Source organism: Ceratotherium simum, chromosome 11, assembly GCF_057802395.1.
Source record: "Ceratotherium simum simum isolate JZ-2026a chromosome 11, ASM5780239v1, whole genome shotgun sequence".
NCBI classification, from domain to species: Eukaryota; Metazoa; Chordata; class Mammalia; order Perissodactyla; family Rhinocerotidae; genus Ceratotherium; species Ceratotherium simum.
In genome coordinates this window covers 23,836,580-23,852,082 of record NC_141910.1, presented here as the reverse complement: position 1 = coordinate 23,852,082, position 15,503 = coordinate 23,836,580, and the positions used below count along the sequence as shown (strand labels likewise).

General features: G+C 36.2%; 1 protein-coding gene across 2 annotated transcripts in view; it reads right to left on the bottom strand.

Annotated features, from left to right (window-relative positions):
• Positions 1–15,503, bottom strand: part of USP34 (ubiquitin specific peptidase 34) — a 243,433-nt gene that overhangs the window by 9,326 nt on the left and 218,604 nt on the right. For both annotated transcript variants that reach the window (XM_087436699.1, XM_087436700.1), the window contains 7 exons: positions 14,188–14,345; positions 9,590–9,668; positions 7,882–8,008; positions 7,127–7,234; positions 5,845–5,949; positions 5,601–5,725; positions 4,472–4,595 (listed from right to left, as the gene is read on the bottom strand). In XM_087436699.1, coding sequence (XP_087292825.1) covers positions 4,472–4,595; positions 5,601–5,725; positions 5,845–5,949; positions 7,127–7,234; positions 7,882–8,008; positions 9,590–9,668; positions 14,188–14,345 — 826 coding nt within the window. The remainder of the gene's footprint in view (positions 1–4,471; positions 4,596–5,600; positions 5,726–5,844; positions 5,950–7,126; positions 7,235–7,881; positions 8,009–9,589; positions 9,669–14,187; positions 14,346–15,503) is intronic.

The window sequence follows — 15,503 nt, the reverse complement described above, 5'->3', positions numbered from 1 at the left end:
ATAAAGGTGATAGAAATTTGTTTTGTCTCTGAAAATGAAAATTATTTAATTAAATGATGAAATCTAGAGATTTGTTATTTAATTTTACTGGAGCATCTCATTGTTAATTTTTTATGTCAACAATGGTACCTAAAAAAATGGTACGATTAGAGTTTGCAGTACCAGTTTTCTCTATTACTTTTTAAAAACTTTGGGGTTTTTCCTCAAATACAAAACCAATGCATGATCATGCACAAATAATTTAAACCTTACAAATATTTAACACAGGAAATGAAAGCACCCCATAATTTTATCCTTATACAGTTAAAGTATAATCCTCTATTTTTTTTTAAAGGTACTGAGTGATTTTTCCTCTTGTTTATAAGAATGTGGTCATATTCTGCAGACTGTTTTCCAATTTGCTTTTTTAATGTAATCCAAGGTCAATCCTATCTTGTTAAAGACTATATAGTACAGATGAGCTATGGTTTACTTAACTTAGCTTCTATCGATAGACATTTGGGGTGTTTCTAGTTTTTACCCAATACAAACCAAATGAAAATAAACATCCTACGTATGCTGTTGTACACTTGTATGAGTAGAATAGGGTGATTCCTAGATCTGGTATTGCTAGGTCAGAGGGCACAAACAATCTAAATTGATAATGCCAAACTGCCTCCCAACACTGACTCCACTATAAGATCTCTTTTTTCCCCCAACTGTGTAAGTATGTATATCATCTAAACTTTATCTCAAAGTTGGAGAAAAAAAGAAATCATTGTTTTGTTTTTGTTTTGGTGAGGAAGACTGGCCCTGAGCTAACATCTGTGCCCACCTTCCTCTATTTTGTACATGGGATGCCACCACAGCATGGCTTGATGAGTGGTGCGCTAGGCCCCACCCAGGATCTGAACCCGGGAACCCTGGGCTGCCGAAGCTGACTGTGTGAACTTAACCACTATGCGAGTGGGCTGGTCCCAAGAAATCACTGTTGTTTGCAATGAGGCAACTTCTCATATGGTTACCAAACATTTACTTTTTTCTGTATGTGAATTGCCTGTTCATGTCCTTTGCTTATTTTACTTAATGTTCTTTACCCATCTTACTAAATCCTAAACACTGAATATTGATAATACTAGCCATTTATCTAAGAATACAAATATTTTTTTCCCATTAGCTGTTTGTATTTTAATTCAATTTACGGCGTTTTTCAACATGCAGTATTTTCAATTTTTACGTAGTCAAAATTTTTAATTTCTTATTCTTATTTTGTGGCCTGCTTAACGAGGTCTTTCAAATCTCAAGGTTAATTTCCATATACTCCTATGTTTAAAAAAAAAAATATTTCTATGATTTTATTTTCCACAATTAAATCTTTAATCCCAGGATCCCGGAATGTATTTTGGTCTAAGGAGTGAAGTAGGTATTAAAGTCTTGACTCTCATCTCCCCAGATAGCTAACCAGTTATGTCATTACCATCCATTCTCTACTAATCTGATATGTCATCTTTATTATCTACCAAATCCCTGTGTATCTCTATGTTTCTTTTTGGGCTGTTTTTCTACTGTTCTGCCTATGTATCTGCCTCACACGGTTTTAATCGTTTTAGTTTACTTTTATGTAAGCAAGGGGAGAAAATAAACCCGTATTTGCTGTTTTTATGCAAAAAAAAAAAAAAAACAAAGACAAAAAATGAAGTAGTGGGGGGCAGGTTTATGAGTGATACAGTGATGTGTACCTTTTTGATATTGTTTTAATGGTTAACTATGTATGTATATTAAATACTAAAAAATAAAATTAAAAATTACTGTATCTTTAGTAAGTATTTTAGAACTCAATAGTGCCAGTCTCTCTTATTATTATTCTTTTTCAGATTTTTTCTGGCTAAACTCTGCTATTTTTAAATATCAAAATAGTGTGGTTTCAGACACACTGTTATTCCATATGGCAGTCAGTAGCTTTGTTCACCCCCCCTTAATTTTCTCCCCACTTCTTTCTGTCTTCTCTAACCCCATGCCTGACTGTCCTCACTTTAAAAGCACCCCGACTCTCCTTTTGTTTACTATTTAATACCTGCAAATCTATACCCTGCAATTCTAATCTATAATTATTACATAATTCCTTTTATCCCCTAACAAATCTTGAAATCTGCTCAGTTACTCATATAAGAATTACCACAAAGATACTTTGTCAAAACTGGAAATGACAATCCCACCTATGGTCACAATATTCTGACTCTTGGACCATCTGACCCCAAGGCTCAAATGATTAAGGACATAACCAATTTACACTTACTATTTTCTCTCTTTGTTGCCAAATATAATTTCTTGAAGAAATTATACAAATTAAAACTCCTTATCAACTCTCTGCTTCCCACGTTACTGAGGGCTTTGCTTTTACAAGCCCTTTCCCGGCTGCCTCTCCCTGGTAATAATCATTTTAGCTGGAAAAGGGAGTTAACTTCAAACACTACGGCTTCATCTCTCCATTTATAAGAGGCATAAGGAAAGCACTGCTTTTAGGTCTTTGTCGTACTTCATATTCGAAATAATGTCGAATTTTCTGCATTAACTAAAATATAACCATGAAAAAGAATTTTTCCTGCTCAATCTGTGAGGGTTTTGGTTTATATCTAGAGATGTGCTATTTATTTAACACAGTAGCCACCAGCCACATCTGGCTATTTAATTTGGTTAAAATTAAATAAAATAAAAATTCAGTTCCTTAATCACATTTCAAGTTCTCAACACTCACATATGGCTAGTGGCTATCATATCGTGGACGGTGACGCAGTTGGAGAATATTTCCATCCTGGTAAAAAGTTCTATAGAATAGTGCTTATGTAGAGAACTAAACACTATGAGGCAGCATCAACAGTGCTTCACAGTTCTAAGAGTGATGTGAGTATAAAATATTATGAAACTTGATTCAGCTAATGTGGATGGCTAAGTGTGTGTCCTTTCCTTCTCTCCTTTATCTCCTGTTTAATTTCCCTGAAACTGTGTATTTGTTGTGATGAGAAGACAGTCCCAAACAGGGTAGAACATTCAGTATTTGGTCAGAGCTGTTCAAGTAGCTAAAACAGCTCCTAACACAACTTTTGAAATGAATCTATGAACACAGTTACCAAGAACTTTTCTTAAGTTCAGCATCTTTGTAAGTGCCCCTCCTTATCTGGGAGCAAGGCTGTGTTACTAGAACTCCTGGATGTTTTCTCACACCTAATCACCACCACTGCTACATTTTAGCTTTTTACCAAGTGCCATAATCCAATTGTGTAATCATGAAATGGCCAATCTGAGCATATCCTCCCCTCCCCTCCCCTCCCCTCCCCCATGTCTTGGCACTTCGGCCACATATATATATAAAACCAGCTAATGATAACAGGAGGAAGGAACAACTTTTCAAATCTGAAGACACTCTAATCACTTACCAATAAGATGGTTTTCCTGAAGAGGAATTATCCCTGATGGATGATACCACTTCCTTCTTCTTAGAATGAAACCTAAGGTAGGTTCATATCTTTTGCCCTACTTATAATGGAGCAAAACTTTTTCCATAGGAAGGAAGGGGTTGTGATTGAGAAGGAGCACAAGGGGGACATTCTAGAGTGTGGTAATATTCTATTTCTTGACCTGGGTGTTGGTTCCATGAATATTTCACTTCTCATGCTCTGAAACAAAACTACAGAACACTGGAGAGGATTCTGGGTTATCCCTAAAGAAGTAAGGCTCATAGGACACACAGAGCCTGGGAACTCTGGAGGTCCTGAGATAGGGGACATCTGGAGGAAAGCTACATGTCTTCTGAAGACTTATCAGCTAGAAAAGATCACCCAAAGGGAGCAGTTCTCTAACAGCTCTCAGGCACATCCTGGGAGAGACAATATTACTATTAAGTAATTCGAGTTTTTTCCCCCCTTCATAGTTCATTGATGGTTTTGTTTTCTATTTCTCATATCTTCCTTTTCATATTTTCCTTCTTCTCACTCACCTCTCTATTTTATGAGACTTACCTCCTACTTTACTCATATATGCACCTCTGCTTCACCCTGGCAAGCCCACTCAGCTTGCTCTTGGCATTGCCAGCTCCAAAGCACAGCTGGCAATACAGATCTCATCTTACCCTCAAGATCAGGTCTGGGGAAGTCCATCTCTAAGCCTGCCTCCCTAAGCAGAGCAGTTAGTTTGCTGTTTTTAAATTCTGCTGGGTAGATGGAAGATGATTTAGGCTTCTATGTACAAAAGTGATCAGCCCTACTCCATACTCCTTTATAGGCCAGCTGAAACTCTGGGCATAACTATTCAATGGAAACCAGTAAGTTGGTGTTTTCTTAATAGAAATAAAAATGTTCCCAAGAATAACTAATATTTTTAAACATTCACTTTAAAAAAGAAAAAAAAGATTGTCTCATTTTTTTTTCTCCCCTTCCTGAATGGCTAGGGGCTTAAAATAATTCAGTGGAATTTACTGCTCATCTTTTATACTTACTCAGCTTAACTAATGTTTCAGTAAATTTTTCACAGTTGATTGCAACTCGGCATAATAGATGGATGAATTGATGATAAGAAAAGAAGTAGTCTAGCAGCATACGATCATAAACGTCATCTTTGCCCTGAAGGTTAAAGATGATAAAATGGTTGCACTTAAATTGTATAATAAATTAAAGAGCATATTTTGTGCAAATGTAATAAGTTTAACTAAAAAGCTTATTAAATATTTAAATTCTATAAGAACCTAATTTTAAATTCTAAATTTCTAGTAATGTTAAGATCTTAATTGTAGCAAGTTTATTTTCAGTGTGCAAATGCTATCAATTAGAATTACCCATTATTTCTATATACTTTAAGAAAGTAAAATTAGGTAAGATTTTAAAATGTGACCCTTTAGCCCTACAGACATAGCAAGAAGAGTGAATTAAATTTGATTTTTGAAATAGATTCCGAACTATTTCTGTAAGGATTACTACAATACTAATTATTTTTAATATTTTATCTTATAGGAACTTCTTAAGTTTATTTAAGATCCAAAGATACTGGGCAAGAGAGAGTGTGAATGCAGTCGGCTGAAGCAAGATAAATGGGAAAAATTGTTTAAAAAAATGTTGAAACTAAGATAAATTATCCTTTGTCAATGTACCTTCTCTCTATAATTTAGAATTAGCATTATTTTAGAATAGGCGTTAGAGGACAAGAATCAGATTACAAATGATGATAATCTGTCAATCAGTGATATTAGGCTTAGGTCAAAGGATTATAATTAAAGGGCAGTAAAAGAAGTCATTGATTATGTGGCCAAATTTAAACAGTACTAAGTACCTAACTTGACTTTTCAGGTTTAGATATATGACCCAGTTATAATTTAGCCTAGAGACAAATACTAATAAGGCTGTCTATCAGAGTATTTTTTGAGGGGAAAAAAAACTTACTACTTGTGCTTATTGTTGATTTTGCAAATATTCAACCAACATTTCAGAGCACTAAAAGGAAAAAGTCCAAATGAGTCTAATCTTAGAATCCACAAAATGGTCATTTAGTCTAATATACTTGTAACTGCCAGAGGGGAAATTTCAAATTACTGTGTACTACAGAAACATGGTTTTTCTGGCTTCCCAACATACCTTACTGGTTTCCACCATTGTGGGCAAGAGGCACATATTGAGTTCAGGGCGCGGAGGCCGAATATTGCTTTTCCCTCCTATTAGCTTGATATTTTCTCGACAAGGGAAATAAGGTCCAAGAGACACTAAGACATTAAAAGTGTACAATAAGAATAAATGGAAAAAATAAATCTCCATGTTTCAGTGTGCAGAAAGATTAAATGCCAATCGCCATATTCAAGTACTGTGCTAGATGAATACATACTTGGTATATTACTGTGATGGTAAGTACAATGGTTGTGTTGTAGAAATGGAACCAGAGTATGAAGAAAGTCATGGGGACTCAAAAGCACAAGTTCCTTGAGGACATCTGAAAATAAAAACACAATTTTGGTTTTAAAAAATTGGAGTATGTCTATCTGCTACTTTCAAACTCACAAATCCTGTTGGGGTTACTGGTTGCAGTGTGGCAGCTGAAAAGTTTTAATGAGTCTAAACTGTTTTAGCTCCTGACACCGGGAGAAATTCTATCTGATGCTCAATCAAATCTGGATCAGCAGCTAACCACAATAGGGCCATCACTTAGAAACCAAATTTTAAAACTACTTATTTGTATTTTATTTACCCAAGAGAAGCATCATGGAGGAGAAGTACACTGAGGGAAATATTTAATGCACACTGATTATGTGTCTTTATAAAATTAACCAAAGCAGCTTAGAAAGAAATCTAAGATTCAAAGTTCTTCAGATCTGAGGGATAATCCTAAATCTACTTTTAATGTTTCATGATGCTAGCTGGACTGATTCTCATCCTCTAATCACCTACGAGTAAAGCTCATGAGAACAGGCTACTGGAGAGTTTCTGGCAATCAGAGGTTACTGCTACGTGCCCCTCCTCTCCTGCTGGGGAAGTATACGCCAGTAATTCTACAGAACATCAGGCCAATACATGCTAAGACTGACTGTCTCTACATATCACTTTGAGAAATTATAAATAAACAGTTATAGTCTCTAAATATGACTTTAAATGACTTCTAAGATAGTAAAAAATTCAATGTAAATTTAAAACGAGGGGGGTCCTTTAATAGGCACAAATTATCATTTTATTATAAATATGTAATCAATAAAAAGGTAAAATAGGAGTGTAAGAACAGCTATTAAGGAGTATATTTAGGCAAAAGAACTCACAGTGAAATAATCACCTCAATCCTTTATAATGTCAGTTCTATTTTGTAAACATTTGCATGAATCTATCTTGCTTATATAGCAGCAGCAGATTTCAGAGCTGAAAGAGATCTAGAGATAACCTGAGGTCAAACAGCCCAGATATATTAAGTGACCTGCCCATGATCGCACAGGTAACTATCGGCATGTAAAGAAATAGAAACTGATTTTCTTAGGACCTGCTGGCCAGTATGAGTTACACATAAAAAGTAAATGTCTTTCAAACCCAACAGAACTAACATCGCATCTTACAAAAAAAAAAAAAATCCACAAAAATGTTCTTGCACTACGTTTTTACACAGGTATATTTTCCAAGTAACTTACCTATACAGGCATTTCTAAGTTCTGGTGGGCTATAGGAATTAAGAAGAGTTAACAGTTTATGGGCAAATTCAATTCGTTCCTGCCACTGGATTAATGCTTGTTTCACATCTGCAAATACAAAAGCATACATAAATATGCCATTTGAGACCAAACTTCCTCACAATTATTTTCTGTTTTAAACTACAGAATGCTAACATTAAGAAATTCAAATTAATTACATAAACATCTTTAGCGAAAGCTAAGTGATTATTTTCATGAGATGGCTACTATTGTTAAACCTGCTAGATTTCTAAAAGCACATATTTTGGTGATAAATATGTCCCATTTTCTAGGAATTTATATGAAGTTCAGAGCTCATACAATCTTACAGGGACACAAGAGAGAGACGTTTTAGTTATCTCTCTTGAAACTAAAAATGATCTAAGCTAAGCCATGGAAGTTTCCAGCTGAGGAACATTTACAAAATACCCATGTTGTTACTGTGCTTGGTTTGGAAATGTTTTCCAATCTCCTAAATCTTGACACTCACAGCATGCGTGCCTATTTTTCACGCAGGCATAATGAAAATAAACAAGAACATTCCAGCTTTATATCAGGAGGTCATGATGAACATTTCCTGATATCTACCATTGGCCCCCCATCTTCTGTACGTAAACTAGAGATAAAAACAAATTCTCTGCAGCAAGGGGTTTAAAAGCCTTACTTCACTCTTTAATAGCTGAACTAACAGAACTAAGAAGTAGGAATGACCAAACCTTTTCTCTGAAGATATGGGCGTGTAGACTTCAAAACTGAAAGGAATATTGACAGAAGTTCTACTAAGTCTCCAGTCACATGGCAAGCTGTAGCTTCATGATACATCATGTGCAGTGTGTTGAATGACTACAAGTGATTTAAAAAAATGGAAAACTTCATTTCATTTTTACTTTATTGAGCCACAAAATGATAGTGCTTATCCCCCATGAGAGACGTTTTCAGACTCAGACTGTGTGTGTGCATGTGTGCACAAAACAAATGTATTTGCTTTCTATCCAAAAGTCAAATTCTCCCATTCAGCTCTTTTTAAACACAAAGGAGTCCTCACTTTCAGTTTAGTTTTGTGTATACAGTTGAGACTGAAGGAATAATTTGTTTAATCGTTTCTTTGTGGTTACTGTTTGCTCTAAGACTGCAAGCCTTAGAGATTACAAAGCAGCAGGCAACAACAGAAGATAGGAGAGAAGAGGTAACTGCTTTAACTAACTTTCCAGGGTTTCTGAAGATAGATGATGGTGAAACAGCTATCAGCCATACTCAAAATAGTAGGTCTGAAAGAGGCAAAAGAGCTCCAAAAGGTAGGAATTCCTTTAATCATATTGGCTTGTGAAATCTTTTAATTCCTTTAACTATATTAGCTTAATTAAAGCCTTAGTTTTCTTCCTGTTTTCATTTTACAACAAAGCATCTTGTTTCTAATCCTCTCTAATCAGTTCCCCATAGTCTATGTACTAGTCACAATTTAAAGTTCAAAATTCGTAGCCTAGATTCTGTGGCAGTACATAATCTGAAAAATGTACTTGTGTGGCATTTAACCTGTAAGCTGTGAGGACAGGAACCATGTCTGTTTTGTTCACTGCTGTATCCCCAGTGCCTAGCACAATGCCTGGCACAGAGTAGACATTCAAACATCTGTTGAACGAAAGAATGAAATTCTCACTACTCCTCTTCACATACCTTTTGTTTTAGCCAAACAGAAATACTTGGCATTTCTCAAATATAACCAATACTTTCTTGCCTCTGTGCTGGTGAAGTCATTTATCTAAATATTCTCCCACTTATCTTTGCAAGTCCAAATTCTCCAAAGTGCAGTTTCAAACATGTTGTATTCTTCTTCTCTAATACCAATAACTGAAAAAACTATCCTACTTCTTAATTCTCATGTTACTCTTGGCATGTGCTCTTTCGTCTTGTCTCCATTATTAGACGAAAGGGTACAGTGTACCTCTGTGGCCTTACAATCATCTCCAGTTGTGGATGTTCAAGAATTATGGGAAGAATGAATGGCTGACTTTAACCACCTGTAACAGGCTGACTAACTTCCTCCGATGATGCTAATCTCAGTTTCTGTAACTCTGTCAAATAAGTGAGCTCTTGAGAAATTGTGTCGTCTTGATTAAATCAAATGAATTTCATCTTTGTTTCTATCCTTAACAAATGAAATGAATAAAACTAGTCTATTTCAAATGGTTGTCTAAAATACAAAATGAGGGGAAAAGTATGGCACCATGGAAGAAAAACCAGCACCCTAAAAGCTGTAACCTAATTATTCTTGGAATATAAATTAGCATTTACTGATTTGTATAATTAAAATCCAGACACCTTTAAAACAGTCTACCATAAACTCTAAATATCCAAAAAACAAGAAGTGTTGGTGAGAACATTAAAATGAGATAAATCTACAATAAAATGCAATAAAATATTTACCTCAGTCATCAGGATCAACCCTCGATTAAATACAACAAGCAGTCTGTCTTCATCAGATTCTAATAGTATTCTGAAGGCACTAGAAGAATACGTAAAAGTCGAGATGGACAATCAGAACAGAACACTTAAGTGATAAAAAAATAAGCAGAAGTAAATTGTCATTTAAGCTCTCTACTTTCCTACCTACAGAAGAGACACTGCTACATCTATTTGTTAATAATGTAATAAAAGGAGATAATATTAAATAAGAAAGCCTCTAAGTATCTTAGAGAAAAGTTATATCTACTCAAATTTAGTCAACTCTTAATTACCCACAATGGTGAAAGAGAGGTGTGATGGGAATATATATACCCATATATATACATATATACATACCCCCCCCCACATTCATTTATTTATTTATTTGTTTTTGCAGGGGAAGATTCGCCCTAAGCTAACATCTGTTGCCCATCTTCCTCCCTTTTTTTTTTCCTGCCCCCCCACCAAAGCTCCAGTACATAGTTGTGTATAGTTGTAAGTCCTTCTGGCTCTTCTATGCGAGCTGTCACCAGAGGGTGGCTACTGACAGACAAGTGGTGTGGTTCCACGCCTGAGAACCAAATTCCAGGCCGCCGAAGTGGAGCATGCCAAACTTTACCTGCTAGGCCATCAGGGCTGGTTTGTGATGGGAATATTTTTAAAGTTTCAGTATAAATAATATTCATTTTTATAATGTGTTTATCTTCTAAATCACATTAAGTTCTAGATAATAATAAAATACACTTTTATTATCAAAGCACTCATTAGTTGGGAAGAAAGAATAATATGAGGGGAAAAACATTAAAAACATATGTTGGCCTTGAAGATAATTTGTATAACAATCGACAGTAGCTGTATTACCCTTGTTAATAGATCTTATTTCATTATTAGGTACCAGAAACTGCTGTTATATATAGTACAACTGGCAATCCTTCTACTTTAATGAGATGTTTGTTCTTTTTCAAAAAAGAATTTAAAAAGCTCTAAATGTTTCTCCGAAATGAAAATAAGCTTTAAGTAGTAAATTTCGGGAATACAATGTATTCAAAAGTAATGCCAAAACTTTAAAAGAATTCCTTTAAAGAGTCCTGGCAAAAGCATAGTTAATTTTATTTTGTGTACTAACCAAGATCCAAATTTAAAAGTTTTCTGAAGATAATCTGAAATAACTTTATCTTGGGCTGATTAACCTAAGATACAATAGTGTTCAAGAAAGTATTGCCAAAAAATGTGTGCCTAACAAAGGACATCACCTCCAAGTCTTAGATGTAACGTATAGAAGCATTTTAAGAAATTAACCTAGGGCTGGTCCCGTGGCTTAGCGGTTAAGTGTGTGCACCTACGCACCACTTCTCCGGCCACGCTGAGGCCGCGTCCCACATACAGCAACTAGAAGAATGTGCAACTATGACATACAACTATCTACTGGGGCTTTGAGGAAAAAAAAACGAGGAAGATTGGCAATAGATGTTAGCTCAGAGCCGGTCTTCCTCAGCAAAACGAGGAGGATTAGCACGGATGTTAGCTCAGGGCTGATCTTCCTCACACACACACACACACACACACACACACACACAAATTAACTTGGACTTTATTTCTACAGTTAAAGGGAATTAATTGTAATTTGCAGCAGTTCCTTTATAGTCATTCAATAACTTCTGTGGCTCTAAACAATTAGTTATAAAGATCATGTTTTGTTATTTTTAGCTAATTTCTATACTTAAAAAAGATAGGTAGATCTGGGCTAAATGGAATGAAAAACATTAACAGTGAGACTCATCCAAAGATGAAGAAAGCTGTTTCTGGAGGCCTCTAGAACTGAACTGTCCAAGCAGAAGTTAGGATGAACTGCCACAGAGAGGAGGATTCAAGCTTTAGGTGAAAGACTGTACATTAAGGTTCCTTCCAACCCTAAGATTCCATGATTCTGATGAAACATACACAAACAATTCAAAACCAAACCAAAACAAAAACTGTTCAAAAGTAGCTCATTAACTTTCAGAATATAAATTCTTCCAAGGTGACTAAATGCATAAATGCTTCCCTAATAACCTTAAAGAACTGGTAAACTTTCAGTTATACATAATTTCAATTATTCCTCTTTTAAGTGTCAAAAGGATAGTCCCCATCTCCTCACTTAGAAAAACAAAACAAATGGAACAGAATTGAAAGCCTAGAAATAAAACCACACATCTATGGACAGCTAATCTTCAACAAAGGAGCCAAGAACATATAATGGAGAAAGGAAAGTCTCTTCAATAGATGGTATTGGGAAAACTGGACAGCCATATGCAAAAGAATGAAAGTATACCACTATCTTACACCATACACAAAAATTAACTCAAAACAGATTGAAGAGTTGAATGTAAGACCTGAAACCATAAAACTCCTAGAAGAAAATATAGGCAGTACACTCTCTGACATTGGTCTTAGCACTATCTTTTTGATTTTTTTATTTTATTTTTTTTTTATTTATTTATTTTTCCCCCAAAGCCCCAGTAGATAGTTGTATGTCATAGCTGCACGTCCTTCTAGTTGCTGTATGTGGGATGCGGCCTCAGCATGGCCAGAGAAGCGGTGTGTCGGTGCGCACCCGGGATCCGAACCCGGGCTGCCAGCATCGGAGCGCACGCACTTAACCGCTAAGCCACGGGGCCGGCCCCTAGCACTATCTTTTTGAATACCATGTCTACTCAGGCAAGGGAAACAAAAGAAAAAATAAACAAATGGGACTACATCAGACTAAAAACTTCTGCACAGCAAAGGAAACCATCAACTAAACAGAAAGACAACCTACCAACTGGGAGAAAATATTTGCAAATCATATATCTGACAAAGGGTTAATTTCCAAAATATATAAAGAACTCATACAACAACAAAAAAATGAATAACCTGATGAAAAAATGGGCAGAAGATATTAATAGACATTTTTTCAAAGAAGATATACAGATGGCCAACAGGCACAAGAAAAGATGTTCAACATCACTGATTATTAGGGAAATGCAAATCAAAACTACAATGAGTGAGCCAGCCCGGTGGTGTAGTGGTTAAGATCACGTGCTCTGCTTTGGTGGCCCAGGGTTCACAGGTTCGGATCCTGGGCACAGACGCACGCACCACTTATCAAGCCATGCTGTGGCAGGCGTCCCACATAAAATAGAGGAAGATGGGCACGGACGTTAGCCCAGGGCCAATCTTGCTCAGCAAGAGGAGGAGGATTGGCAACAGATGTTACCTCAGGGCTAATCTTCCTCTCACACATACACACACACAAAAATACAATGAGATATTCTCATATCTGTCAGAATGGCTCTAATTAACAAGACAAAAAATAACAAGTGTTGGAGTGGATGTGGAGAAAAGGGAACCCTCATACACTGCCGATGGGAATGCAAACTGGTGCAGCCACTATGGAGAACAGTATGGATATTTCTCGAAAAATTAAAAATAGAAATACCATAATGATCCAAGTATTCCACCACTGGGTATTTATCCAAAGAACATGAAATCAATGACTCAAAAAGATATATGCAGGGGCCGGCCCCGTGGCTTAGCGGTTAAGTGCCGGCGCTCCACTGCTGGCGGCCTGGGTTCAGATCCTGGGCGCGCACAGATGCACCACTTCTCTGGCCACGTTGAGGCTGTGTCCCACATACAGCAACTAGAAGGTTGTGCAGCTATGACATACAACTATCTACTGGGGCTTTGGGGGGAAAAAATAAATAAATAAAATCTTTAAAAAAAAAAAGAGATATATGCACCCCTATGTTCACTGCAGCGTCATTCACAATAGCCAAGATGTGGAAGCAACCCAAGTGCCCATCAACAGATGAATGGATAAAGAAGATATGGTGTGTATATACACACATACTAGACTTCTAACAGCCATAAGAAAGACAAAATTGTGCCATTCGTGACCACATGGATGGACCTTGAGGATATTACGCTAAGCGAAGTAAGTCAGAGAAATTACCATATGACTTCACACATATGTGGAAGATAAACATAGGGCCAGCCCCGTGGCTTAGGGTTAAGTGCGTGCGCTCTGCTGCTGGCGACCCGGGTTCAGATCCCGGGCACGCACCGACGCACCGCTTCTCCGGCCATGCTGAGGCCGCATCCCACATACAGTAACTAGAAGCATGTGCAGCTATGACATACAACTATCTACTGGGGCTTTGGGGAAAAAAAGAGGAGGAAGATTGGCAATAGATGTTAGCTCAGAGCCGGTCTTTCTCAGCAAAAAGAGGAGGATTAGCATGGATGTTAGCTCAAGGGTGATCTTCCTCACAAAACAAAAAACAAAAAACAAAAAACGAAGATAAACATAAAAGATATGGAGAACAGACTGGTGGTTACCAGAGGAGATGGAGGTTAGGGGAGGGAGGCAAAAGCGGTAAAGGGGCACATATGTATGGTGACAGACAAAAACTGGACTGTTGGTGGTGAACACGATGCAGTCTATACAGAAACTGAAATATAGGGATGTATACCTGAAATTCACACAATGCCATAAGCCAATATGACCTCAATAGAATAGTAAAAAAAAAAAAGAAAAAACACCAGAAACAACTTTTTACCTTATTAAAGTAGTCCAGCAGGAGCGGCCATCTAAGCAACGTAAATAACAACTTATGGTGGTTTTCTTAAACTGTTTAATATCTTCTAATTCTTCTTCTCTCATATCTGGCCTCTGAGCTATAAACAGCTGCATCAGGTTAAACAGTTCTTCCACTGCCTAAAAAGGGCAAATAAGCATTACAGTGATCTCTTAACCCTACAATATTTTAGAACATCTAATTCTCATTTCTGAAAGCTATGCACCTTAGCCAGCTCTTAAAATTACACAAATAAGTTAGATTATACTACCTTTCTATTAGCAATGAATTCTATTCTAAAAACTTAATATATTATTCACTAAAAGAAAACAATCTTAAAACAGAATTTCAGGAAGATTAAAAGACTACAAGTAAATATAGTTCATTTTTAGTCTTAATATTGCTTAAAGCACTAGTTTTGTAACTTGAAATATATGTCCAGAGATATGCTACACCAATCCTTTGCCCCCTTTTCTTTAATAAATGAAAAATCATTACTTTGTCACAAAGATTTTACACCATTCAATTACACTTGAGTTAATACTGTTTCTGGGAAAACCCTTTATGTCAACATTTGGAATGATCTTTCTAGACTGATGGATGGTCAGTTTAAGTTACCTGATGAATGAAATGTGGGTACTAACATTTTAGTAAAACACTAGCTGTGATTTTTACTCACTCACAGGTATGTTAGGAGAAGGCTGCACTTCTAATACATACTTATTAATGAACTGAAACCCCCAATTCATATTTTTCATGGCAAAAATTGATTTAAGCACCATTTTCATGAAAATCTCCAATAGATAAGTTCTACAATAAAAGAAGTTACATTTCATTGACGTCAAGGGAAAGAAACATTAGGGGATAAATACTCTAACTCACCCAGCACTTATCAAATGTATATTTAACCTTGAACATCATGTTTAGTAACTAAATCAAATATTATTTATATGAATGTAGTAGAGACAAATCCAGTGAATCTTAATAAATCCTGTCCTGACTCCTCCTAAGTCAGGCAGGCTCTCTCATTCTTCTCCTTCTGTATTCTCATTGGCTTTGAACCTCTTTTGGTACTTAATACATTCTCTTTCTTTCCCTTATTATAGGCATTCTAACTTTCTTGACTCGAAAGTAGGTTATTCTTTCTGGGTGAGAAATTCTAAACAATTCACTACATTATGTCTAAAGGTCAGCTAAGAGCCTTTTTTCAATAGGAAAAAGGAGTGTAGTACACAATTCAAGGATACCAATACCTAAAATACCCTTTATTGTATTCACTTGATTGAATTCTTAAGTAA